Raw genomic sequence first — 26727 nt, 5'->3', positions numbered from 1 at the left:
AGTTGGAGCCAAAATAGAAAACGCACGACAACCCCTCGATCGAAATTTCGACCGGGGGACCACCAGAAGTTCCTGCTCGGCTGAGCGAAGAGACCGTGATGGAGCATACCTGTTCAAAAGCGCAGTAATGTACGAGGGGGCACTGCCCTGGAGGGCCTTATAAACGAGAGTTAAGATTTTAAACTGAGCTCGATATTTTACCGGGAGCCAGTGCAGAGCGGCCAGCACTGGGGTAATGTGCTCTTGACATCTCGACATTAAAGATATTAAAAGAGTTATGGGGGAGCTCGGATGCCCCTGTTTCAGCATGGAGAACTCAGCTGGAGGAGAAAGTAGCATCAGTTTGAAATGAACGTAGACCACTGGGCACTGGAGAGCGTCACGCTGTTGCTGCCATATTGGGTGGGCTCCTCCCTGTCCAAACCCAACTGAATTCAACGTAAAGTGAGCAACTATGTCAGGTTTTTGTGCAGCCTACAGTTGCAACAACTGGCATAGTATTGACAAGAGATACCGTGGAATTACTGTTGACTTTTCTAGCCTACTTGTTGGGATTATATATATTTTTTTATTTTATTTATATTTTAACTATCAAGCCATACCAAATGTCTGATTTTGTGAAACAGCATAATAAAATGTATTTTATTTTTTTTAGTTGGGTAAGCACCTTCCTCAGAAATAAATGCATTGCGGATGTATTGAGACCTATCCAAGATGGCAGCTCGCTGCTACGGCAGCTCCAAAAGGCAGTGCCAGTCCATGGGGTGTCTACATGTATGATGTCTCTACAGAAATGATTTGGAGTCTTATCTCCTGATGTTTGGACATAGGGTTGGGTAATAATTCAGTAGTTCAACATATCTATCGATAGACATGAGGTGCAATAGAAAGACAAACGGGTCGATAAAACTTTGATGAAAAAGTTTTCTTTTTTTCATTATAACCAAAATCAGGTAGCAGCATACTAGACTCACTACTTACTCCTAACCAATCAAAACCACAGACTCGGGCACGCTACATCACCAGGCCCTCTCAAACCAAAAACTAGCATGAGGCAGCAAGAAGAGGCGGAGAAAGAATAAAACTACCAAAAACAAAATGGCCAGGGCTGCACGTAAAATGTATTTTCTACTTTTTTTTAATATTTCTCAATAATCTATCGGTCAATATAAAAATTATTTATCTATGTACTATTTTTCTATATAGTCCAGCCTTATTTAGAGTTCTCACCTTTGATTGGCTAACAGCTATACGCCTCTACCAAAGTTTCTGTTTGCTCAGCAATGTTGATGTTTTATTTCCACAAAAAACACAAGCTTAGAGGAGTTCTGCTGTGTGGTGGAGTTGGTAATGCTAACAGTTAGCTTCTACTAGCTGAGACATTCTCTGTTGATTCCTGGACACTAAGCCAACAACAGCCTTCCCCATGGTGAGTCAAGATGGGTGAGTCCATGAATGGTGGGTGACGGTGACGTAGATCTGTCAGGATTTTCAAATCCTAGAGTTTCACTGTTGGTTTTCTATCAGAAGCTAATGCAGGAGATAATTGTAGGAGACTATTCACATTCAGCCTGCATGAAAAACTCAGTGACCAATCATTTTATGAAATAATAATTTAAAACTGGTGAAGGACCTATTTAGGTGTGTGTGTGTGTGTGTGTGTGTGTGTGTGTGTGTGTGTGTGTGTGTGTGTGTGTGTGTGTGCTTGCAGGAGAGGGAGAAATGTCAGTAATGAACTAAACCCTACATGAGGAAAAAGGTGCACAGCTAAATGTCCTGGAGTAGTGTGACGAGTGTCCACCAACAAACGAAATTGTGATCATATTTCTCTTGACTCAGTTCTGAGAAAGACATATTTGTTCAGCTCTTAAGTCGACAGGATGCTTTAGTCTTAAAGACATTCTAGACATACTTCTATGACGGCTGATTTCAGGTCTCGCATCTCATCAGACTTTTGATGAAACAAGAACACAATTTGTCTTTTTCTTCGGACTTTAATTTGTTAATTTTGTCTGTTTTCTTATCGATGACAGCACAGCCACGTTGTGCTTACATTAATATTTTGTTGTTTTCAGATTGTCCTACAGATGCTGTTTTGGTCCAGATGTAAGAACTCCGGCAGAACGGGCCTCACACTAAAGTTGGACTCTCCACTCAGGTAGGCTCAGCTGAAAGTCTCCTCTGAGTTTTATCCTCATAGAGAAATCTGTACTTTCAGGGAATTCTCTAGTGAAGCTTGCTGCTGTTCAGTCATGCATTTTTGTTCCAGATTAGACATTTTAGGACATTTTTAAAGCTCAATGAATTTGCACTGATTCCACTCAGACTGTCCTGGAACCAAGTGAAGGGATAGGGTCAAACGTTGATTTGTGAAAACGACAATGAGGAAGCTTTTGTTTATGGTCTTGATTTCATAAGCAGGTCCCATAAAATAAGACACACAACATCTGTTGTACGTTCGTTCTGTGTAATCCTTCCATTGTTTAAATACATTTCTAAATACAGCGTAGTAGAAGATTTGATTTAATCTTTTTTGCTGACAAGTTTCAGCTAACGCTGTAGCCTTCCTCAGTGTGCCTTGGTGGAACATGGTTCTGACAAGTCGACTGAATAAAAATAAAACAGAATTTTATGTTTCTGTAATTTTTCACTAAAGTAACACAAAGTTTCTCGCTTCTCCCCCAACTGGTTGAAAGCAGAAGTACAGCTGTCAATGACAACCCATCTGCAGGCTTTGCAGATGATGTGGTCAGACAAGGTGTATTATTTTACATGTTTTTATGAATGAATGATTATTGGTAGTTCAGAAATGAATAAAAATAGATTAGGCTACTTTTTTTAGATGGTTTGAAAGTGAAACGGAGTGTAGGCCGTGCCGACGTTCTGTGGTTTTAGCTCTTTGCTTCGCCTTCAAAGATGGTAACATCTTTCTTTTACTTCCAGGCTCTGCCATAATGCAAACAAGAAAAAAATGCAAACTTCTTGCACTTTTTTGTTGATAGTGAGCAAACTGCTAGCCTTTATGTGAGCCACTGGTTCAGTAAAGCCGTAAAGTGGGTAGAGTTCATCCACTGAAGCCGACCTGAAACACCAAAGTTGTTAAGTGCAGTTTCCAGAAGGAGGTTGTCCAATGTGAAGCTGCTCAAGTTTCTCTCTCAAGAACCACTGAATCCAGTTTGAAATCAATAGCTTAAAGTGTTAAAAACTCTTTTGTGTTGTTTTAAAAAGAACAGAAAGAGATGGCAAAAAATGGTGGGGGGCAAGTATGGTGCCTTGCTTAACACCCCAGGGAAGAATAAATGTTTTCTGCTGCATTATTTAATTCTATGAATAAAGAAAAGGGATAGTTGTGTTGGAGCACCAGGATTGGACCTCTAGAAGAATTGAATACAAAAATATTTTTTCAGGTGTTGAATTCTGGTGATTCAGAGTTCTTGCTTTGCTGCTGTTTCTTCATTCTTTTAGGATCCGTTGTAATTAGGTTTTTTCTTTTGACTATCTGACCTGTGTGAAATTTTTCCCCCTCATTTTTCTGGTCGCCATGGTGACAGGTGTTAATCCCACCTGCGATGTCAATGCTCGCCCTCAGCTTTTCCTCCCTGCTCACTCTGACTCTGCTGCTCCTGTTATGCGTCATCCGGAAGAAGAGAAGGATGGAGGGAAGGTACCAGCCGAGCGCAGAGGAGAAGAAACAGTCGAGAGCAGCCGCACCCGAAAAGCCCGGTCTGCCTCTGCCTCTACCCAAAGCAGAGCGTCTCATATGAGAGACTGAGGAGGCCTCGCCATGTTGGGAAGCTTTGTGCGAATCGATAAATCTCGTATGACGTTCCCATGTTAACGTTTACGGGATTTAAACAAGATTACTGCTGTTTTTGGCTGTTCCATCATGTATTCTGTGACAAATCGACTGTTTTCAGGTTATTTTGTCCTCTGTGACACAGACATGAACTGAAATGTAAAATATATTTATATGCATGTATTTTTGTATTTGTATATTAAAACACTATTTTCATTGAAAAATGTCAAGTAAAAACATTGACTGTGATGCACTTTTTTTATCGCAGTAAAACGATGTGCACTTAAAGCAAGTCTATGGAATTAAAAGGTGTACGACTGGTCAGGTGAAGGTTTTTATTGAGTTTGTAAGAACGGTCTCCAAAATTTTAATCATTTTGTCAGTTTTGAAGAGGAGGAAAACCATTTATTTCAGCCATGCTGCTGATAGCTGTACCTCATCAGATACACACCATTCAATTGGTGTGGTAAATTGGTTTTGACTTCATAAAATGTTGGTGATCCTGTCTATATATTTTTTTTCTCCATTGGGGAAAAAAATCTCTTTCTGGCTTGTGTAATTATAAAGGCCAAATGTTTTGAGAATGACACAAATACAGTCGCAGTTTGCAGCCTCTGGTTTGTTAGTTTGCACGAAATCTGAAAGGTATGAGCGATCTGGTGGATTCAAATAATAGCTATATAATAAAATCTTCATGAGCTGCTCAGAAGGTGATTCAACCATCGAATCAAGAGTGTTGGAGCAGCAAAACACTAAAACAAGCTGGCTTGCATCTCTTGATGACCAGGATTCCACACCCCTGAGTTAGAGGAGGGCCTTTGATGTCACTTCATCCCAAAAAATAAAAATCTACACAGGGCAGAGTGCTATTTTGTTAATAACCAGAGATTGGTTAGGATGAACCATTTTTCCATGGGAGCATCTTGGAAAAAAAAGACAATCCATGGAAGAAAATGTGAGTGATCCTAATAGTGCAATCTCCTGCAGACAGTAAAGCATCCAGAGATGTGTGGAGTATCTTCCCAGCCAAGGGAGTGGACCCACTCAAGGTTTAACCCTGGAGCACAAGCAGGAAAAAAGAATGGGACTGAAACATCCTCCCAGAGGAACTCCTTAGGGATCAATGCCTTTTTCAGCATGATAGACACACGGCTAAGATCTGGACTAAGTAAGAAACCTCTCAGACCTAAATCCCATTGAGTTTAGTTTTCAACACCCCCAAACCGCACACTCTCTTCTTTTGAATGTGTAGCCATCCATCCATTTGCTATACCCTCCTGTCCATGCAAGGTTGCAGGGGGCCTGGTACCGGTCTCCGGGCAAACAGCAACACCCTGGACGGGTTGCCAGTCTATCGCAAGGCAACACAGAGATGCGCACACAAACACAAAGGGACAATTTAGAACAATCAACCAGACGGGTCATACTTTTGGACTGTGTGAGGAAGCCGGAGTACCCGGAGAGAACCCACGTGTGCACAATGAGAACATGCAAACTCCATGCAGAACAACCCCAGGCTGGAATTAGAACACTGGGCCTCCTTGCTGCACTTTGTCTCTGGGAAGCCATCAGTCTGGATTTTCCCCTGGCACCAACATGCCAGGGTGAAGTACGGAGGTCTTTGAAAAAACAGGACCATCATTGTGTTACTGCAAATATTGTCAACAAGCATTGAAAAGCCTTTCTTATTATACTTCTTTATATCAATAAAAACATTTAAAATTATTGAAAGTTTAAAACAAGCTGTAAACTCTCGTGTCATTCTCTGAGCTTTGGGTCGTTGCTGTAAACTGTGGCTTTTTTCTGCTGTCATGAAATCAGCTCCAGGACAGACTTCTGTCGGGGTCATTTTTACTCCTACGTAAGGAACACCCGTCCCTTTATAAGAAGTCTAACCAACTGCTGACAGTTCTTTTTATTTCTAACTTGAACAGCGTTTCTAATCATACTTAAACTCTGGCTCGGAGAATGCAGAGATCAGCATTTCTTTGGTCGATGAGATTGTTCTAAACCATCTTGATGGTAATCAGATTTATTTTTCAAGCTTCGAATCTCTTCTTCAGTTCAGATACTTTGACTGGGAGGTGGCCTTCCTCCTCAGGTGTGTCTGAGTTCGTGTTTTCCTGAGTTTGTTGGTTTTCTCTGGATTGGAACAGCTGGCCAGCCTTGGGTATGGATCTCAGCTGAAAGTTCTTAGCAGGAGTCGGACTCTGGAAACGTGCTGCAGCAGACGTCACTTTGGGTGGAGAGGGGGTCGGTCGCACGGTTGGCTCCTCGTTCATTGCTGATTTTTTTCTCGTTGCCTCCTGAAGTTTAAGGTCAGCAGTGGTAATTAGTATTTCAGGGGCAGCTGTGGTTTCTCCTGGTCCTTGGTGTTCTTCCACGGAAAAAGGAGCATCCAGCATTGTGCTCGTGTCTAAAGATTCTTTGGTGTCGTTTCTTAGATCCTCTTTTGTTGTTTTGCTCTCAGTTTCAATCACACTTTTGTGCATTTCTCCTAGCTCCTCACTCTGACTTTCATCCTCTTTTATTTCAGGTATTTCCTTTGCACCGTCCTCCTCTGGGTCATCATTACTCTTATCTTCCAACATCACCTCCTTACAGATATTCCTGTTTTGTTTTTCATCTTTTTCTTCCTCCTGCATCCCGTTCATTGTTGCATATGTGGTCTTGAGTTTCTCTCCTTCATCTCTCTGTCTCTTTTCCTCATCTCCTACTTCACCATCTAAATGAAAGCTGTCTGAACTCTCCTCCTCTGCCAAGCTGGAGTCCGGGCACAGAAAGTCGGAGTCCTCTGTGAGATCTGAGAGCTCTTCTGTAGTTTCCAGATTCCAGCTGTGCAAGCTGCCGCTGCCGCTGATGGACAGAGACAGGCTCTCTTGGCTGGGGTTGGCTGGACAACGCTGATAAACACAGAAATCAGTCAGAAACCTACACACTGTGCACTTGTCTGCTTTTGACGGTGATAGTTCCTCATCTGCATACCTTTGTGATATAATCGTGGCTGTCTGGTCCAAACAAATCCAGACTGCGAGTGCCGTACAGAAGGCCTCGGTCATGGGAGCTGCGAGAGCTGAGCGTGTCAAAGATCTCCCCGAGAAGATCCATCTCTTCTGAGTCGCACAGAGGCGAGTCATCCCCCTCGTCTTCATCCTTCTGGAGCTCACAATCAGGCTCCTCAGCAGCTCCAGAAGCACTGAGACCAAACAAATATACCATACCACCTTTATTTATATAGCACTTTAAGAACAGCCATACGGCTGACCAAAGTGCTGAACAGTCGCACAGTAATAGAGATAAAAAACATAAAACAGTACTATAAAATACAGACAACAATAATAAAAGACAAGCCGATAAAAAGTACCAATGAAATAATTTAATTTGAGTAAAAATACAAACGGCTCCTCACCTGTCCCACCCATCTTCGGCGTCGAGGGGATTTTCTCTGCATTTCTGAAGAGGTCGACGGGGTCGTGACTGACAAGAGCCAGAGCATTGAAAACGAAGGAATGAGTTTGTAAAGAAGGAATGACAGAAATGAGATGCACACACAAACAAGTTACCGTCCCGAAGTGTTGTGTGATTGGCAGCCGATCCTGCAGGCTGTCAGAGTGAGCGCGGTGGTGCGATGTGGATCGACCTCTCTGAAGACTCTCACTCTGGGGTGAAATTACGAACAGAACCGAGTGTTAAAAGAACAGCAGAACATTTAAAGAACCCACAGAAACACACGAGCTCACCTTATTTATCAGCAGATTTTTCAAACCTGCCTTAGTGAAGCCTTTGGCCTGTTGGAGAGATCCATCAACACGTTAGGAGTGGTACCCCATGACCCCCACCCCATCCCTTCTAGTAAATCTCTGTCTGCTGCACTCACTCTCATGTTTGCTTTGGTCTTCATGTTGAGAATTATAGCTCCGCCCCCTTTCTGTCCAAACAGGATATGCATTGATATGGGAGTTTATGCATTAGTGAGTGGGAGAAAAAGAAAGGTTGCAGATAAATTTACCTTTAAATTACCAACCATCTGCTGGTATGACCTGCCTTTTCCTTAAAGAAAGAGATAAGCAAAGGAGTGACAACAGTCCAAAAAAGGTGAATAAATACTACAAATACACACCTGCAGTTGTTTCGCATTTTATAATCTCTTCCTCGAAGAGGTCATCTGGTCCCTTCCCTTTGTTCAGAATATCCAGACGTGCATCGATGAACTACAACAAAAAATGAATGAGAGAAGAAAAGTCAGATTCCGTCCTTTCTGCAACACTTTTTATCATTTTTGTGTAACTTTGTGTATATTTTTTTCATGCTTTAAAAAAATGCAAAAATATCAAAGAAACATTTGTTCCAATAAATCCAAATCAGACAAACGCTGTCATTCAGCAACTAGATGCAGACTTTCCACCTGTGTTCAGATCCTTGTCCAACCTGGTTACAGTTACAGATTGTGTCCAGCAGAGGGCGCTATTTACCTGTTTGAAGAGCTGCAGGTGAATGGCACTCTGCAGGAACTGTTTCAGGTGCTGAGACTTGTGATCCAGAAATAATTCTTCTGAGAAATGTATGTCACCTTCCTGTGTGTGTGTGTGTGTGTGTGTGGGGGGGGGGGGGGGGGGCAGAGAGAGTGAGAGAGTGATCAAACTAAATGCTAAAAATAAAACGTATCATTGAGGCCTATTAAAACAAGACTACAAACATTTAAACAGTACCGAAATAGCTATAAAAGCTGCAGCCTAGCATAGCAGGTACATCAGATAGTGTTAAAAAAGGCACAAATACTTTCCTGAAACACAGAAAATACCTTAATGACAGTTTCGGTGTCCGACTGCAAAACTTCGGCTCTGAGGAAGTTTTGCAGTTGGCAAACGAAACTGTCAGCAAGGTAGAAAAACCTTCTCTGTGTTTTAAAAATGACCAAAAATACAGTCAGACACCAGACACAGCAAGCACGTATCAAAGATACATTCCTGAAACATGTATTCAAGTACTTCCATAAACCACGGACCTTGGTGCTCTGCAGAGCATCCCTGTAGCCTCCAAACAACAAAGCTTGAGCCTTCAGGAAAGCCCGAGAGACCCCACAGCCCGGTGAGACCGCATGGCGCTTCAAACACACCTTCAGACCAGATATCTGGAGACATGTTTACAATTTCATCTTTGTAGAGTCCATGACCGCTCAAGAATAAAGAGTTTAAAAGATCCCACTGAACCAGGTGGATCTGCAGAAATCGTAAATGATGCAACAGGGAATGTCGTTACCATTCTTTAATCAAAAATGTTTGAGATAACAAGTCCTGATGGCTTATCATCCCAGAGAACTATCGATTACGTGAGCTGTGCATTCAGACAGGTTTCTATTGTTTGAAATGATGTTGCTAAGATAAGGATCACCCTGACCCACGGTGATGCAGGAAAGTAGTTCTACTACTACGCTTCTATCAGGATGATCACAACATTCTCTCAGACTCGACCAGCTGATCCAAAATGATGCTGCTGAGTTCTGATGAGAGTTAGGATGATGATCAGTTCCAGCATCACTCAATCAATCAATCTATACTTTTTTAATCCCAGAGGGAAGTTAATTCTCCCTTTGAATCCCAGAATCAAATTGAAAGCATTACTTTTGATTAATAAAGCTCCAAAAGATCAAGTTCTTTTTAAAATTAAAACCATTACTGGTCCAGATGTTCCCCACGGAGAACTTGGCTCTTATGCTTCGGGATTGGTTCCTAGAGGTTCTAAAATTAAAACCGGAGGCTGAGTTTTTAGGATCCTCTCTCTCCTCTCTGTCCGTAAGCGAGAGACCCCGTGTAACTTTAAGACCAAGCTTTAGATTTTCCTGTTTAATAAATCTTAGGGTTAGTTTGCCTATCCTGGCTCCTCCCTTTAGTTATGCTGACTTAGATTGCTGGGAGAAAACAGTTTACTCTCTTTTTTCTCTCCCTCTGTTTTAAAAATAACATCTGACCCATTTTTCCAGTCAGCTGAGTCAGAAGGACATCATCCTGGTTCTGCTGGAGGTTCCTTCCTGTTAAAAAGGACTTATTGGGATGTAAAATGCACTTGCTCAGATTAGGAGGATTGATCCAAAGATGCTTTAATCAAATCTCCTGGTTCCTTTTTATGGGGACAATTAGACAAATGGCCATTTTATAATGAATCTAGTTTTAATAAAACTGAATTGCACTTACTGCAGTCAAATAATACGAATCTGGACCTGAAATGATTTAGATTTGTTGATTTGTGCAGTGCTTCGACATGAAGTGTGTTGTGGTGTTTTACAAATAATCTAAAATGACACGAAATAAAATCTAAATAAGAACAGAAACATCTCATTTGTTTCTTTTAAATTTACCAACATGTATTTTTCTGACGATCTAATTTCATAACTCTGTGAATAATCAAAGCCCCGTGTTCATTATCAGATCTGTAAGTAAATATCACCTCCACTGATACCTGTGACAATTTTTAGAAGCCAGTGAACAACAGCTTAAATAAATCATTCAAACCTATGGGGACATATTTTACCACATCTGAAGGTATCCTCTTCAAGTCATCAAAGGGAGTTTCCAGCGTGTTCGTGTCCACGTTTAGAATAACAACTTCCTCCAGCCCCCGGCTTCTCACCTTCTATACACAAAAACAGAAACAAGTTGATAAGAGATCCGTCTGATTAACCCGACCGATCCATGGAGCGGGCTTTCGGTGTTCATATAACTGTTTACCTCCGACAAGCTGGTGTGGACCCCAATTAGATAAGGCATGGGGGCACTGGAACCACAGGAAAAGCAATTTCAGCAAGATGAGTTCAGGTCAGTTCACTGGTATGAAATGGTCAAGTCTGTAATGTATGCATGGATGGATGGATGAATGTTGGGTACATGTTGGATGGATGGATGGATGGATGGATGGATGGATGGATCGATGGATGGATCGATGAATGTTGGATGGATGGATGGATGGATGGATGGATGGATCGATGGATGGATGGATGGATGGATGGATGGATGGATCGATCGATCGATGAATGTTGGATGGATGGATGGATGGATGGATGGATGAATGTTGGATGGATGGATGGATGGATGGATGGATGGATGGATCGATCGATCAATGAATGTTGGATGGATGGATGGATGGATGGATGGATCGATGAATGTTGGATGGATGGATGGATGGATGGATGGATGGATGGATGAATGGATGGATGGATGGATGGATGGATCGATGGATGGATCGATGGATGGATCGATGGATGGATGGATCGATGAATGTTGGATGGATGGATGGATCGATGAATGTTGGATGGATGGATGAATTGATTGATGTTGGCTGGGTGAATGAATGAATGAATCAGCAAATGAATGAATGGATGGATGGATGGATGGATGGATGGATGGATGGATGGATGGATGGATGGATGGATGGATGGATGGATGGATGGATGGATGGATGGATGGATGGATGGATGGAAGGGTGGGTGTATGGATGGATGGATGGATGGGTGAATTGATTGATGTTGGCTGGATGAATGAACGAATGAATGAACGGATGGATGGATGGATGGATGGATGGATGGATGGATGGATGGATGGATGGATGGATGGATGGATGGATGGATGGATGGATCGATGAATGTTGGATGGATCGATGAATGGATCGATGAATGTTGGATGGATGGATGAATTGATTGATGTTGGCTGGGTGAATGAATGAATGAATGAATGAATGGATGGATGGATGGATGGATGGATGGATGGATGGATGGATGGATGGAAGGGTGGGTGGATGGATGGATGGATGATTGCTGGATGGATGGATGGATGGATGGATGGATGATTGGATGATTGGATGGATGGACGGATGGATGGATGGATGGATGGATGGATGGATGGATGGATGGATGGAGGGATGGATGGGTGGATGGATGGATGGATAGATGGATGGAGGGATGGATGGGTGGATGGATGAGTGCTGGATGGATGGTGTTGAGTGATGCAGCAATGGATTGGTTAATGCTCACCAGCAGTAATCCAGTAGGTGCGGTGGCAGTACTGGTATGAAGATGTGCTGCCAGTACATTGGATACAACGCAGCGCTGAGTGCATGTACACAAGACGTGAGCTACACAAACAAATGAACAATTAGCTTTACGACAAATAATATACACAGGCCTGCTTTTATTTTATATTTGTGGTTGATAGACTGCATGTCAGTTTCACAGCTGAATTCTATGAAGAACTAATAGGCCTAAAGTGGGTTAGAGGAGCATTTGTGTTAAATATAACACCCAGCTGAGGTCAGCCTTATAAATAAAATATGTGTCTGCACCCAGACATAAATACAACACTACAAACTTAGAAACCTAGAGTTTTTCACCCACAGTGCTCAGTTTGCTTGCAAAGATGAGGATGCGTCTCTCAAACAGCATGCTGGCATAGAGCTGAAGAAGGTTTCCGACATCAACAGCAACAATCAGCTCGGTCAAGTTCCTCTGGTAAAGGCACAAAGTTAGCAATAATGCTCAAGGTGAAAATAACCTGTCGTGCAAACGGACACACTCACATTTTCAGGGATGGACGGGAGATTTCTGGGATCTGGAGCAATGAAATATGGAATCTGTCCAAACGAATTAAAGCTAATGTTAGAAGGTGGGTAGAAATTAAGGGACGTTATTATTTCAGCAACATGGGCGCAATTGAATACGCATTTGTGTGCACTGAAGGCTGTAGAATAAAAACGAAATATTTCATTCCAAGATTTCTTTTTTTTTTTGCTATCAAATGCAAAAGATTGCTGCTTGTTTTATGAAATTATAACCTGATAATCAGTTTAAATCTGGCATCAATCACCAGGATCTCAAGTTTGTGTGCTTAAACTTGAAATACATATTTATAATTATAGAGCTGTGTCTGACTTTCATCATTTTCTTGAATTTTGGAATGAAACTCAGATACAAAACTGTGAACAATAAAAAAACAAGCTGTAGTTGGGAGAAACAGGAAGTTATTACATAAAACATTTTTAGAATAACATCATTTCTGGTGTTCAGGCAGACTGATGTAACATGGACTAAAAGGACAGCTAGCCAGTGCAAATCATGTTAAGGTTAAAGTTTGCTCCTTTGGAGGGGTGAGTTTTTAGTCCACATATGAAAGCCACCAAGCAGAGACAGCCAAGGTTTTCCAGCAGGAGTTAGTGCTTTGAGTATCTGCTTCTGGACCATGTGGACTCTTGTGGGACTCACCCCCTCTGATCCCTGTGTGTGTCCTACAGGGTGGGACACCTCTGTGCTGACCAAAAGCTGCTCTCCCTCAGAAAAGAAAAACAACAACATGCAAACCGCGGACAACATCAAGTGTGACTCCCGGTTCTGATTGGCAGATTTAAAGATTTACCATCTGCAGAGTGATGGATCCATCAGCCATTGGGATGGACTGCTTGTGGAGAGCAGCCAGCAGCGCTTTTATCTCGTTAACCTGTCGGAGAGGCGACACGTTCAAGTTGTGGCCTTCAAATAAGTGTGTGTGGATTATAAAGATCGCACACTAGCAGCTCACCTGCGCTTTTGCGAGGTAATCAGCCAAGTTGTTGAGAAGTTTGTAAAACACCTCAAACCATGGAAGATAGCTGTAATCAAACAGTAGTTAGTTGTGAAATAAGGTGAAAACACAACATATTAAAGGTGCATCGTGTAGGAAATAAGTAAGAATGACATCCTGTGGTCAAATTTGGGTACTGCAGCCCTTTTTCTAAACACACGCATGACTTCCTCACTTCTGTTCTGTGAATTTCATGGCTGCAGCTACAGACTGATGATTCTAGATGACGAGTGATACACAGTATGCTAATAGTTACATTTCACTGTAATATCAAGATGTTGATTGAAAACGTAGCTTGAGATGATTTTAGAGCCCACTTTGTTTTCTAATTCACCATTAGCATTAGTAGATCAACATTAGCCTCTAGCTACATTTGGTGGTCTTATCACTCTTGGGTGTTTAGCCTTAAGGAACACATTATTAACTCTTTAAATGTCATTATGGCTAGTTTTGCTATTCACTCACTGTTTTTATTGTTTTCACTTTTTACAGTTTATATTAGTCCCTTAATTTGTTTCAATGTCGTATGCTTTTTATCCTTGCTGTACAGAGTTTTGGGCAGCTGGCACGCTGTGTGAAAATGCGCCAAATCATATAAAAATGGTATGCTACGGTATGGCATGGTATGGTATGACAACATTTCTCTGGTATTGGAGGAACTGTAGCTGTTTGCCATTTGCTGTTAGCCTGCTGTTACATTTTGAACGACTAATTAAAGGAAGTAAAATGCAATTTGACTCATTATTCACTTCACACAAACATTTCACTGTAATACCAAGTTGTTGGTCATTGAAAAAGTATTTTGAGATATTTTCAGAGCCGACTATTTGTTTCTAATTCACCATTAGCATTGTTAGCTCAACATTAGCTTCAAGCCATTTTACCGTATATTAGAGTAAAATAAAAAAGATACCATGGCTTCGTAAGGGTACGAGCAATAGGGAGCCTAAGTCTCTTCCCTTTCCGGTCGGCTCATGGGTCCCCGGAAGAACGAAAATATGTATACAAATCAACGGGGCTAAAAACGCTATTTTCTAATCCGCTTTGCCTTAGACCCTGGATTGCACATATGTTGTACTGCAATTCAAATGAAAAGTAATGATGGGTGTTTCTGTCATGTTCCTGAGCCGAGGTGAGCACTCTCTCCTCACTAACAATCTCTGAGGCAATCTTCCACAGGTGAGGAGCGGAGGGTGCTGCAGGTGTGCCAAATCTCCAGTCTGGAGGTCAGGTTTAAAAGGAGGATGGAGACACCACACTGCGCCGGATGATTGCACCTGTTAGGTAGCCCCAGCCTCTCGACTTTGTTTGCTTGTTAGATCTTTGATATTGGATTACTGGCTCTGACCTTGGACTGTTTTTCTGGATTATGCCTTTTGGATTTTCCCCTGAACTGTTTGTTTGCTCTGCTCAGGATACCCAACTCTTCACACTTCTCTCGCTGCTTGAACCTCGGATTTCCAGAACCACGTCCCATCCTCTTCTACGCCTGCCCGTTATCTCCTCTGCCTCACCCGCCTCAACCCGCTGAATTCCACCTGCACTCACCTTGGCTACCCTCCTTTCCCACACGTCGTGGACTGGACTACCATATGGACTAACGCCAAACGGCACACCCTCACTGGATGTACCAGTGCACTTTTGTTCCTGCTTAGAAAATAAAGAACTTTTCTTTTTACCCACCTATTGAAGTCGTGTTGATTCTGCATGTCTTGGGTTAAACACCTCCCGCGAGTCATGACAGTTTCGACCACGCCTGTCATGTACTTTGAGATTTATCAGCTTGTAAAAGTTCGTAATTAGCATGACTACACACCAGAAATTGGCACGTTGCATATGTGACGTTACCACATCTCCTCTACCCTAGCATAGCTGCTACTTACCAAATGACCAGATTTATGGTGGTTCTTTCCTCCTGTGGGAAGTTTGCTAAAATTACAGCCATTTTCCCCCTATTTTTCTCCGTGCCCGGTTTGATGACATCACTTTCATGAAGAGCATTTGTAGTCCTGGACTCATTTTCACAGAAAACCTAAAATATTGTGTGTGTGTGTGTGTGTGTGTGTGTGTGTGTGTGTGTGTGTGTGTGTGTGTGTGTGTGTGTGTGTCCCGTTTGAAAATAAGCCTGTTCTTGGTATCAAAATACTTCATTACAATTCACGGACATCATATGTGAAATCCATGGCACAAACAAGCAGAATTAGAAAATTGAGTTTTTAGCCCCGTTGACTTGCATTCAGTTTTTCGTTCTTCTGGTGTGGTCTGGAAGTAGATGGGTGTGATTTAGGCTCCCTATAACTTCTGGGTTGTTCCTGTTTACGGGCTTCAGTTCTTTGCAAAACACTGCTGTGTTCTGCAGGCGGTGTCGAATTGCAAATGCCAACGCTGCAGCGCTAGCTGGCACAGACACAGCAACCCCGCGGGCTCACAGACTGTAAACAAAGACTGCGTCCCTCTTTGGCTTTTTAAAAGGACAGAAACTGGCAACCCTTTGGCCGACTGAGAAGGAAATCTGTGACATCAGAAACTTCCTTCCAACACAATTGAGACATTAGACTGTTTTATGATTATTTCACTGAAGAATTCTCACATATTGTGCCTTTAGTATGAATGGTGACATCACCTGAGAATACAGAGGCAGGTCTGGGTGCTGCTGGTGAGACGACAGAATCCAAACTGCTGACATCCCTCAAGGTCAGTCAGAACAAAAGTAAAGTGCTGAACCGCAACGCCGTCTCTCGCTCTGAGCAAAGTTCAAACAGCAGACATGAAAACCAAACATGTAACCCAGATTTCACTTTATTTACTTCCTACTCACCTTTGTATGTCATACGGGAAGCAGAACTTGAGCGACGCCTGACAGGACTCCTAAAAAATAAGTTACAAATGTGGAAAAATTACAAACGGCGCTCTGTTTAAAATGGTCTTTGAATAAAAACACCAGGAACATCATTATCTGTGCTTGTTGTTGTTTTCCACTTATCATGTTTTCCATAACTTGAAATGCTAGAATTTTAATCTTTTTGCTTCTTTGTTATTTTCATTTTCATTTTAATTATGTAAAAGCTTTTGAACTGCCTTGCTGCTGAAAATATGCTGAAAAAACAAACAAATTTATAGATGTAACTATTATATGCGTGTCGATAACACACCTGTTGACTGTCTGGCCAAGGAGGGCTTGCAGAATATATTTATGAATGGCTATTAACTGATTGATTAACTCTGTTTAAATCATTAAAACGTATAACATATCATTTGTTTCCAGGAGAACGAGGGGTTACCTCTTCACTGAAGTCCTCTGGAAACTGAAACTTCACTCCAGGATCTGCAACAATAAAATAAATTTAAATAATGAACAACCTGACTAAAGAAAAAAAACTGCATTCTAGGAACAAGTTATTAAAAACACTTTAAAAAGATGACATTCAGTTAAAAAAAAGTTTAAATATTTGTTCCTTTAATACACTGAGGCATTTATTGCTGAACTCCTTCAGCTTCACCACAAGGTGTTCCTGTTGTGTTGGACCAGAAGACGTTGTGTGGTGTCAACGATCACATGACAGGAAGGACGGGTGACTCTCGGCACAGCGAAAACTTCTCCACTCACGACAGTGTCATTAATCCAGTCCCAGAAATAATCAGTATTATATGCGCGCGCGCACACACACACACACACACACACACACACACACACACACACACACACACACACACACACACACACACACACACACACACACACACACACACACAGTGTGAAAAGGAGACAGCTCATGGTGTGAATGATTTCTTTGTGGCAGATTTCTGTGCTTGCACAAAAAACAGTCCAAGTGCAGAACAATGACAACAGTAACAAAACAATAAATAAGAAGGGGAAATAAATAAAAAATAAACAAATGAAACAGATTTAAACTAAAGATTCTTCTAAATAATCAGGAATAGAACGGTATTCAGCATGATCGATTTCACGGTTAACTGGCCAACCAGAAACTTATAAGTCAGATTTTTAATAAATAAAAATGTTTTGCTAATTATGGAAATTTAAACTGAATCTGAATCCGACAAATCCAGTAAAGGCAGGACAAATGTGTACAAGACATCAGCATCAGCCTTCAAATCCAGAATCTATAGAACTAAAACAACAATTTTCTGTTGTAGCAAACAGAAGCTCCAGACAGCACACATAAGAAGGCCCCGTATGGAATAAATATGGGCAAGCCGTATGGGTCCCAACAGGGTTTGTCTGCGGTTTCCACAGTGGCCCCATGGGGGTTTGCCCAGAAAGATAATTTCCTACATAGTTTTTGATTGGCTCTACCTGGGTTTTCAGAGGGTTTAACTCAAATGCCGGCCCATTAAAATCCCTGTGGGGCCACCATGGAAACCGTGGACAAACCCTGTTGGGACCCATACAGTTTGTCCAATTAGATTCCATACGGGGCTCACCTATTTTCATTGTCACGCAAAAGTATTTTTCCTCATAGATGGAAGCAGCCACAGACACCGTATTTTTGCACATCGAAACTCATTTAATAAACCTTCATGAAAAAAAAAACCGTCAAACATAAACAAAAGACGAAACAGCTGATGAAGCTGGGAGGCCTCACCTTTGTCCCTGGCTACAGGACGCGTTGCTTCAAAGAACCAGTTGAAAGTCCGCTCTGGGTTTTGTCTGACGGAAAAGAGATCCACATCATCATCAACATCAGATCTTCTCTAGAACGTTGTGCACCAAACAGCAGGACAACACAGGAGTAAAGCTGTCAACAGCTGATCTACTCAAGATGTAATAACATGGTTGTAACTCTGGAAAAAATGGTTTTGCTTTAAAAGGAACAAGTAGAACTGTGAAGTTCACAGCAGCAGAGCTGCTGCAGGAAACTTCCTGTGCAGTTGTGAGAGGAAGTACCGAAACCACAAGAGCTGAGTGTCAGAGTGATGGAAGTCGATGAACCGTGATCTAAATGGACTTACTTGAGTCTGGAGCCCATCCTGTTGGAATGTGACTGTTTCCATGTGTTTGTCCAGGAGAGAGCGAGAGGCCTTCAGCAGGTCCGGTGGAGGAGACTCATTGCTGGGATGATGATAAACACGAGCAGGCAGCAGCAGCCTGCTCAGTCAGCGTCGGAGTGGCGCGTCACTTCCTGATCTATGAATGTGTGCTTGTCAGAAATGTGTGAATGACGTGTGTGATGAGAAAACCTCTAACTCCTGCTGGTGTGACGGATTTCTCCCACGTTTCATTTAAAAGTTTAGTTTCACTGTTTTAAAGATTTGTTTAGAAGAAAACAAACGAGTATGAGTCAGACTTAGAGCTTTTAGAGAAATCCCTACACGGCAACAATTCAGGTTTCCGTGCAGCATTGAAACATTCCCTTTGGGAAACTGGTATGAGCTGATAGATGCTCCTCTCTTTTCACGTGTCTGAGCAGAACCTCCCTGAACCGTCTACAGGTGGTTCAGAATGCCTGTGCTCGGCTTCTGACCAAGTCCTCCAAACACACCCACATCACCCCGCTTCTCCTCCAGCTTCACTGGCTGCCAGTCACCTTCAGGGTTCATTTTAATATCCTGGTTCTGGTCTACAGGGCCTTACATGGACAAGCACCATCTTACATTGGTGATCTTCTTAGTCCCTACACCCCCAGCAGGCCCCTGAGTTCCAGTGATCAAAGCCTACTGGTTGTGCAGCACCAGGCTAAAGGTCAAAGGTGACAGATCATTTGCTGCTGTGGCCCCCAGACTCTGGAACTCTCTCCCCCTGAGCCTGAGATCAGTGGTCTCCTTTAAAAAGCAGCTGAAGACTCATTTGTTCAAGCTGGCTTTTGTATGACCTTCTTCACCACTCTCTATAATCTGCTCTCCCCACCTTCCTCAGGATCCAGATTTCCCTCTTTCCTATTCTCTCTTTAACATTTTTTAATCACAATTGTCAAATTTTTGCTCATTTTAAATATATTTGTAACCATTTTGTAAATTATTTTGTTATATTTTGTTTGTGAAGCGCCTCGTGATTTTTATCTTGAGAGGCTATAGAAATATTTTCTACTTTGCTGTCAATAAAAACTAAAAATCTCCATTCCGAGTTTGGTTTTGCTGCCCCCTTGTGGTGTTACAATCTAAGAGCAGCCCTCCATTTTGGCTGTTTTTATTCATCCAGCTGGAAGCTGAAGAACCGTTATGTTAGCTGCTACCAGAAAGCATCCAAGTGAAAGTTTTACCTGTTTGTCTGAAGAACAGATCACAGCAGTTTAGTTCAATAAATTTATTTGAATGTCATGAAACTGGTCCAAGTATGGAAGATGAAAATGAACCAAAACTACAGTGAGAAACCACCACAAGCACAATTAAATCTACCTTCTACATAGGCTCAGATTAGTGCTGAATTTGCAGGTCCTACTCTGAATGAAGGAACAGAGAGGTGAGAGGACATTACTGCGAGAACACAAACTGCACTAAAGACAGATCAGAACAGGGCAGAATTAAATGAATGAAGTGCTGATGAAACGATGTTGGCCTTAGGCGACCTCTTCCTCGCCTTCCTCCTCAAACTCCCCCTCCTCGGCGGTGGCGTCCTGGTACTGCTGGTACTCGGACACCAAGTCGTTCATGTTGCTCTCCGCTTCAGTGAACTCCATCTCATCCATGCCCTCCCCAGTGTACCAGTGGAGGAAGGCCTTGCGGCGGAACATGGCCGTGAACTGCTCGGAGATTCGTTTGAACAGCTCCTGGATAGCTGTGCTGTTACCGATGAAGGTGGCAGCCATCTTGAGCCCACGGGGTGGGATGTCGCACACAGCTGTTTTGACATTGTTGGGGATCCACTCTACAAAGTAGCTGCTGTTTTTGTTCTGGACATTCAGCATCTGCTCGTCCACCTCCTTCATTGACATGCGGCCGCGGAACACTGCAGCCACAGTCAGGTAGCGGCCGTGGCGCGGGTCGCAAGCTGCCATCATGTTCTTGGCGTCGAACATCTGCTGAGTGAGCTCGGGCACAGAGAGAGCTCTGTACTGCTGGCTACCGCGGCTGGTGAGTGGCGCAAAGCCGGGCATGAAGAAGTGCAGGCGGGGGAAGGGGACCATGTTGACAGCCAGCTTGCGAAGGTCGGCGTTCAGCTGACCGGGGAAGCGTAGGCATGTTGTCACCCCGCTCATGGTGGCAGACACAAGATGGTTGAGGTCTCCGTAGGTGGGCGTGGTGAGTTTGAGGGTGCGGAAGCATATGTCGTACAGGGCCTCGTTATCGATGCAGTAGGTTTCATCCGTGTTCTCAACCAGCTGATGGACAGACAGGGTGGCGTTGTAGGGCTCCACCACCGTGTCAGACACCTGAAGAAAGAGCAGAAGTCAGACCAAAATAAAAACACAAGAAACGGCGTGAACAGTTTCTCTACCTTAGGAGAGGGCACCACGCTGAAGGTGTTCATGATACGATCGGGGTACTCCTCCCGGATCTTGCTGATGAGCAGGGTTCCCATACCAGAGCCGGTACCACCACCCAGAGAGTGGGTGAGCTGGAAACCCTGAAGGCAGTCGCAGCTCTCAGCCTCCTTCCTCACGACATCCAGGACTGAGTCCACCAGCTCGGCTCCCTCTGTGTAATGGCCCTTTGCCCAGTTGTTTCCTGCTCCACTCTGACCTGTAACAGGATTAGTGACACTCAGCATTTGTCCTCAGCCATGCAATCATTTCCTTCAATAATTAAAATTAGCTTGATCCATTTTTATTTAATATATTCAACTAAAAGTATGAATGTAATTAAAATACCAAAGACAAAGTTGTCTGGTCTAAAGATCTGTCCGAAGGGGCCGGAGCGGACGGAGTCCATGGTGCCCGGTTCCAGATCCACCAAGATGGCCCTCGGCACATACTTCCCACCTAGAACACAAACGCACAAGTTACAGAAACACAAGTAGAACAGTAGTGTCCAGTTCTAGCACCATTCTGCATAGTTTTAGGGTTCTTTGCTGAACACCAGGAATTATTTAGTGGCTCTTTATGAGGCTCCTGCAGAGCTTAATGTGCTGAAGTTCAACAGATTATTTAACCGCTGAATCGGGTGTGTTGGAGCAGAGAAACAAACGAAGACATCATATATGAAGCATCCTGGAGGACCAGAATTGGACACTCGCCTACAGGGATGGAGAGATTCACATTCTTTCTGCCTAGAAACAAAATGGTAGCGTTGGAAGTCCAAACCTGAAGCCTCATTGTAGTAGACGTTGATGCGGTCCAGTTGCAGATCGCTGTCACCATGGTAAGTTCCTGTGGGGTCAATCCCATGTTCATCACTGATGACCTCCCAGAACTAAAAAATAGAGCGATGGTTCATATTAGCGTCACACCCACACTTCATCTCCGGTGTTCCAGTGAATTCGGTGTCTCAGCCGGTGCCACACCCCTCTCGGTGGCCGCCATCGAGATATATATATACATATAATATGGCCACACGCGCAGACACGCGTGCACGTCTGTTCGTTCAATCATTATTTAATTTTCCTGGCGAAATCTCTGATCGGTCATTTTTAATCTGAGATTTCGCATCCCACACGCACGGCTCGTGCACACTCAGCGCTGCTATCATGTCTGTGCGGTTCGGTTTCCACTGGGGTGTCGCCGATTTAAAAGGACAACAGGCGGGGGGTGTGTGGGCTTGCCACCGCCCATGAAGATCCTGAGGGATGCTTCAGGACGCTAGCTGGCCTCGCCCCCAACAACCCGCTGCTCTGACCTACTTTAGCCACATCACGGGAGAAAAGCCAAAACCAACGGATATTCGGTCAAAGCGGTCAGGGCTAACGGGTTGATAACGGCTCACCCAACGGTTAAAACATTAAAAAATTTTTTTACCTTCGCTCCAATCTGGTTACCGCACTGGCCGGCCTGGAGATGCACAATTTCGCGCATGTTGTCACGGTGTGTGAGTCTTTTTCTGATGAGAGAAGAGATGTTATCCGGTTTTATCTGGCAGTGGCTGCTCGACGCTCACCCTACCGGTTCAGTCAGGCTCTGGCAAATGGCGGACGACTGTTAAGCTCTCGCTCTAGGTCTCTCTCTCTCTCTCTCTTTTCTCTCCCCCAATCCAATTCCGCGGCTGCGCAGTTCCTGTCGCTGCTGCAGCATTACGTCATCTCCATGGCAACGGGAACCAGGCGCAGCTGGGAACAATCGGTTGGTTCAGGCTAGCTTAACCAGAACACACCGGTTCTATTTCGTCTAGTCTTAGCTAGCTGCTATTGGAAGGATGATCTCAGCATCAGCCAATCATGAAGAGCTTAAATGTACGGCCACCAATGGTGGGCACCCTTGTGGGTATATAAGTGGAGCGACTCCACAGTTAGTGTCCGTTGGGTCTTTAAGCCAAGCTCACCAGCTAACTGTAAAGAGCAAATTATCGAAGAGTCAAGCTTCAAGTCACCGGCCATTGTCCAGCGACGCCAGAACCTGCCCGACCTCTCAGACGGGCTCCATCTCCAGCGATCTGCACAACAAGTGTGAAGTCTGCGTTGGAGCTTTTCACGCTGGCCTGGCCTTGACCTGGTCCACCCTGTCATCCTCTCTCTCCGGCCGTTTTTCCAGAGGATGGGACGAATGGTGTAGAATCTTCAGGCGCCCAGCTGCATGCCCGCCCTGCGGAGCCGGCCTCTTGCTTCGGCCCCACCTCAGCGGGACCAGGGTGTTGGCGGCAGACGGTTCCGAAAGGGCCAGCTGACGCCGTCTTGGCAGGAACCTCGCCGAAAACGACGCGTTGGGAAGAATGTGTGCTTATGACTAATGTTAACTGAATGATTTTGGTTTTGAAATAAAACTAAAAAAAAACGTCACATTGAGAGCACACTCCTACAGTCCTCTGCAGAACCCTCTGCCGAATCCTCACATGTTCACCACACCAAGCACTGACACATTGGCTGTGTCTCAATTCAGGGTTTGCATCCTTCGAAGGACCCAGCCCACCCCGCCGACGGGCTGGGTCCTCCGTTGGCCGGGTAGACCGGATGTTAACGGCTGTGAATTTGGACAGGCCTAGCCTTCATGAATTCCCGCCTCTACCTCGGCTAACGTTCCGTCGCCTAGCAACCGTGGAACGCTTAGCAGAAGGGAGAAGGAACTTTAAACGATGGAGCTCGAAGTTTTATTTAGATCTTTAATCATTTCCTTGACTGTTGGAGAGCTAATCCGGAGAAAATACTTTCGGCTAGCTGAGCCTGAGCAAAGATGTGATAATAGTTTTTAATACTTTCTAAGGGTCTTAATATGACCAAAACCGATTTATCACCTTTTAAGACTAAGACCCAGCGGGATACCCTCTAGTAAACAATTCTCATTTGTAAACCAAAATAAAATTCAAGAGTTTAATGCAGAACTGATTTTATTTAGATATTTCTTTCATATGTACATGTTTAATCTTTCTTAACCATTTTTTTCTAGCAAAGTAAAAAGCTGTCAAAGTTCTCCCTTCTCTCCTGTGCCCTCTGCTGCTCTGCCTCCCTCTGCAGCCTCATCAGCTCCAGAAGCTGGTCATCGCTGTCACCTTCCCCTGGATGCCCATTTTCTCCAGAATAGTCTTAATGAACATGTAAGAAAAGAGGACAACGGGTTATTCCTTTCATGTTTTCGCAGACAAAAATAAACTGAAACCAGTTTTTAAAATATGAGATGGTATTGTACCTCCATGCCACAGCCGCCGAATACTTTGCTCCAGTATCATGTGGTCCATCTTCGCCCTAAGCTTAATAAATTCCCTGTTTTTCTCTTTTGTCCCTAAAATACAAACTCCTATTAAACTCTGGGGAAAAACGTAGCGAGAGAAGTGCGACACCGAACGGCCGAACATACGAGCCGAGACCGCAATACAAGCACTTTTACTGTAACATTTCTAACTAAAATAACGTTCATGTATCACAAAAAGTCCTTAACCTAACAGTTTTCAAGTTTATACTGACATTTATATGCGCAATCCTCTCCGACAGCTCCCGCTTCACTGTCCGCCATTGTTTTTAAGTTTTTCTGCCGGCCGGCCCGCAAGGCATCTTGGGAAGCTACCTATTGAAGGATACACCGGACCCATCCTTCATTCAGGCGAAAAGAAGGCCGGATTCGTCGACCGCATTTGAAGGAGTCTTCAAATTGGGACAGGCCTAGTCGCGGTGCTGTGACGTAACCGGCCGACGTAGGATGCAGACCCTGAATTGAGACACAGCCGTTGCATGTTCCCGCAGTCCGTCGTATAAAGATTTAAAGATTTACACGGCCAGCTGTAAGGGTGCGCTCCATTTGCGTACCGGCCACAGCCTCCGGCCAGGCCCAACTCATCCTGCTTCCCCCACAACGTTGGGTGGGACGGGATGTCATAGCGCTGTCGCGACCACGCACGGCGACACAGTGCGCGGCTCCATCCGCTGGCACTTTTTGTCGTCCCCATGCACGGGCCCGGCTCCCACTCGTCCTTCATCCTTGGACTCCACGCTCCGCGGTGCGGATCAGCCTCTTCCAGCTGTTTCACACTCCCCCTTTCGAGCACAGCCCTCCATGGGTCACTCCCAGTTTTCTGGTGCGAGCGACGGCAGTAAGGGCGCAAACCCAGTCCTCAGACGTCGTTCACGTGACCTCGAACACGCGTCCGCTGTCGGAACGCGCGCAAGAATGGCGCCGCCTTTGCCTCATGAGCAAATGGATATCGGACACCATTCATTATGGTCACACACACTCCATTTTCAGTTCGCTCCTCCTCCCTTCAACGGGATCGTGGAGACGACGTTCACGTCACAGGAACAATCTCAGGCCCTGGAGCAGCGGGAAATTCTGTCCAAGGACGCAATTTCCCAAGTCCCTCGCGGACGAGAGCTCTCAAGGTTGGTTTATGCTTGACGCGTCTGCGAGGTCCGCACGGCTCTGCGCAGAAAAGTTGCATCATTTTGCGTCATTTTAACAACCACACCCCTCCACCGCGCCTCTGCACGGCCCAGAATTTCCGCAACGCGCACCTCGGAAAATTTCTAACCACGCGGACGGACGGACGCGGAAAAACATGGCGGACCGGCAAGAACTAGTATGGCAGAGGTTCGTAAATACAGACATTTGTATGATTCAGCTCTCAGAGATCACCGTGATCAACATGTTGTAAATAATTCTTGGAGAGAAATAGCTCGCACTGTCGGAAAAGACGAGAACGCTGTTAAAAATGCTGAAATGCCATGTTGTAAACAGTCATTTCTACTTCTACTATGGTGTAGTGTTGGATGCATGCCGTAGAGCTCCATGCTGCCCCGTTGAGTTTGGGAGAATATTGGCTCACCGCAGAGACGAGCCGCACGAACCATAAAAGCTGCAAGTTGTGAAGCGCGTTCCATCCGCGAGCTGCATCACCGCGCGGAAAGTGAATGCGTCAAGCATAAACCAAGCTTCAGGCTTCTACTCCCGCTACTTCGTAATACCGAAGAAGTTGGGAGGAATGAGACCAATTCTCGACCTTTCCCTGTTCAACTGCTCCATAGCAGTGATGCATTTCTGCACGATAACTGTTAAGCATCGGACTAATATGCTCTGTTATGTTATGCATCTATGTAAATATGTAAATAAGAATGTGTATATATATATGCTTTTATTTTGAAAAGCAACTGTAGAGGAAGTAGAACTTTGACCCCGTAGAATGACCAATAAAAAGGGAGCATTGGTGTTTGTAGAGTGCAATCAGTGTGTTCTACCACCAGTGAAGGCCCGTTGAAACAGATGCTCTGTTTATGGATTTATTTCCTCCTTTTTAATCCTGGAGATTCGTTTGGGAGTCTTGGACCAACCGCTGGGTAAATGAAACTCTGCTAACATTAACAATGAGGCAAGTCTTGGAATACGTGCGCTCCGGGGACTGGTTCACGTCAATAGACCTGAAAGACGCATACTTCCACATCCCAGTAATTCCCAAGTACCGAAAGTTCCTGCGCTTCTCATTCAAGGGAGTTCAATACCAGTTCAATCGTCTCCCTTTCGGCTACTCGCTAGCCCCGCGCACCTTCTCCAACTGTCTGGAGACCGCGCTGCAGCCTCTGTGCACGGCGGGAATGAGGGTTTTATTTTACCTGGACGATCTGCTCATATGCGCCCGGTCCAAGGACGAGGTGTCAGAGCAAACCAGGAAGTCAATAGAGCATCTGTCAATCCTGGGGTTTTCCATAAACTGGGAGAAGAGCTCCATCCTTCCATCCCAGTCGATTGTGTTTCTCGGGTTGGAGCTGAAACACCTCTCTACTGAGAGCACGTTTGTCTCCAGCGAGAGCGGCAGATCTCGCCTCGGTGATCTCCCGCGTGCAACCCCGCGAGATCGTGAGAG

The 26727-nt window shown here is 44.2% G+C and overlaps 2 protein-coding genes and 1 long non-coding RNA gene across 6 annotated transcripts in view; 1 reads left to right on the top strand and 2 right to left on the bottom strand.

The window, feature by feature from the left end:
* Positions 1–4118, top strand: part of LOC139061611 (uncharacterized) — a 5776-nt gene extending 1658 nt beyond the window's left edge. Inside the window, exons 2-3 of the long non-coding RNA XR_011520798.1 lie at positions 2076–2158; positions 3552–4118. This is a non-coding gene — a long non-coding RNA (uncharacterized lncRNA). The remainder of the gene's footprint in view (positions 1–2075; positions 2159–3551) is intronic.
* A 1578-nt stretch (positions 4119–5696) lies between these two features.
* On the bottom strand, positions 5697–18520 carry dennd1c (DENN domain containing 1C). Of its 4 annotated transcripts, none has more exons than XM_070551995.1 (23): positions 18373–18520; positions 18006–18070; positions 16680–16723; positions 16217–16266; positions 16022–16141; positions 13357–13426; positions 13195–13275; positions 13044–13109; positions 12362–12415; positions 12180–12290; positions 11820–11920; positions 10522–10567; positions 10325–10426; positions 8802–8927; positions 8269–8370; positions 7917–8007; positions 7806–7846; positions 7674–7724; positions 7537–7584; positions 7360–7455; positions 7206–7273; positions 6782–6992; positions 5697–6699 (listed from the first exon to the last, which is right to left on the bottom strand). In XM_070551995.1, the coding sequence occupies exons 1-23, from the start codon at positions 18387–18389 to the stop codon at positions 5836–5838; spliced, it is 2625 nt and encodes an 874-aa protein (XP_070408096.1). In that variant the 5' UTR covers positions 18390–18520; the 3' UTR covers positions 5697–5835. The 4 variants fall into 4 exon arrangements, with proteins under 4 accessions (XP_070408096.1, XP_070408097.1, XP_070408099.1 ...); XM_070551996.1 differs by having other exon boundaries at positions 13044–13100; XM_070551998.1 differs by lacking the exon at positions 8802–8927.
* Positions 18521–19648: 1128 nt separating this feature from the next.
* Positions 19649–22524, bottom strand: LOC107392070 (tubulin beta-4B chain). Its single transcript, XM_015969638.3, has 5 exons — positions 22251–22524; positions 21600–21708; positions 21168–21278; positions 20795–21039; positions 19649–20729 (listed from the first exon to the last, which is right to left on the bottom strand). Exons 1-5 carry the CDS (start codon positions 22305–22307, stop codon positions 19917–19919), a joined length of 1335 nt encoding a protein of 444 aa, XP_015825124.1. The 5' UTR covers positions 22308–22524; the 3' UTR covers positions 19649–19916.
* Positions 22525–26727: the final 4203 nt, after the last annotated feature.

This window comes from Nothobranchius furzeri, chromosome 6, assembly GCF_043380555.1.
Source record: "Nothobranchius furzeri strain GRZ-AD chromosome 6, NfurGRZ-RIMD1, whole genome shotgun sequence".
Lineage (NCBI taxonomy): Eukaryota > Metazoa > Chordata > Actinopteri > Cyprinodontiformes > Nothobranchiidae > Nothobranchius > Nothobranchius furzeri.
This window is presented reverse-complemented; position numbering and strand designations above follow the sequence as displayed.

Excerpts from the sequence above, each read along its gene's own strand:
- LOC107392070 (XM_015969638.3), bottom strand. The coding sequence starts at position 22,307 with ATGCGCGAAATTGTGCATCTCCAGGCCGGCCAGTGCGGTAACCAGATT. Across the intron at positions 21,040-21,167 it reads ACCAGACAACTTTGTCTTTG|GTCAGAGTGGAGCAGGAAAC; the intron begins GTATTTTAATTA and ends ATCCTGTTACAG. Across the intron at positions 20,730-20,794 it reads GCGTGGTGCCCTCTCCTAAG|GTGTCTGACACGGTGGTGGA; the intron begins GTAGAGAAACTG and ends CTCTTTCTTCAG.
- dennd1c (XM_070551995.1), bottom strand. Across the intron at positions 16,142-16,216 it reads TTCCCGTATGACATACAAAG|AGCGAGAGACGGCGTTGCGG; the intron begins GTGAGTAGGAAG and ends AACTTTGCTCAG. Across the intron at positions 10,427-10,521 it reads TCCACACCAGCTTGTCGGAG|AAGGTGAGAAGCCGGGGGCT; the intron begins GTAAACAGTTAT and ends TTTTGTGTATAG.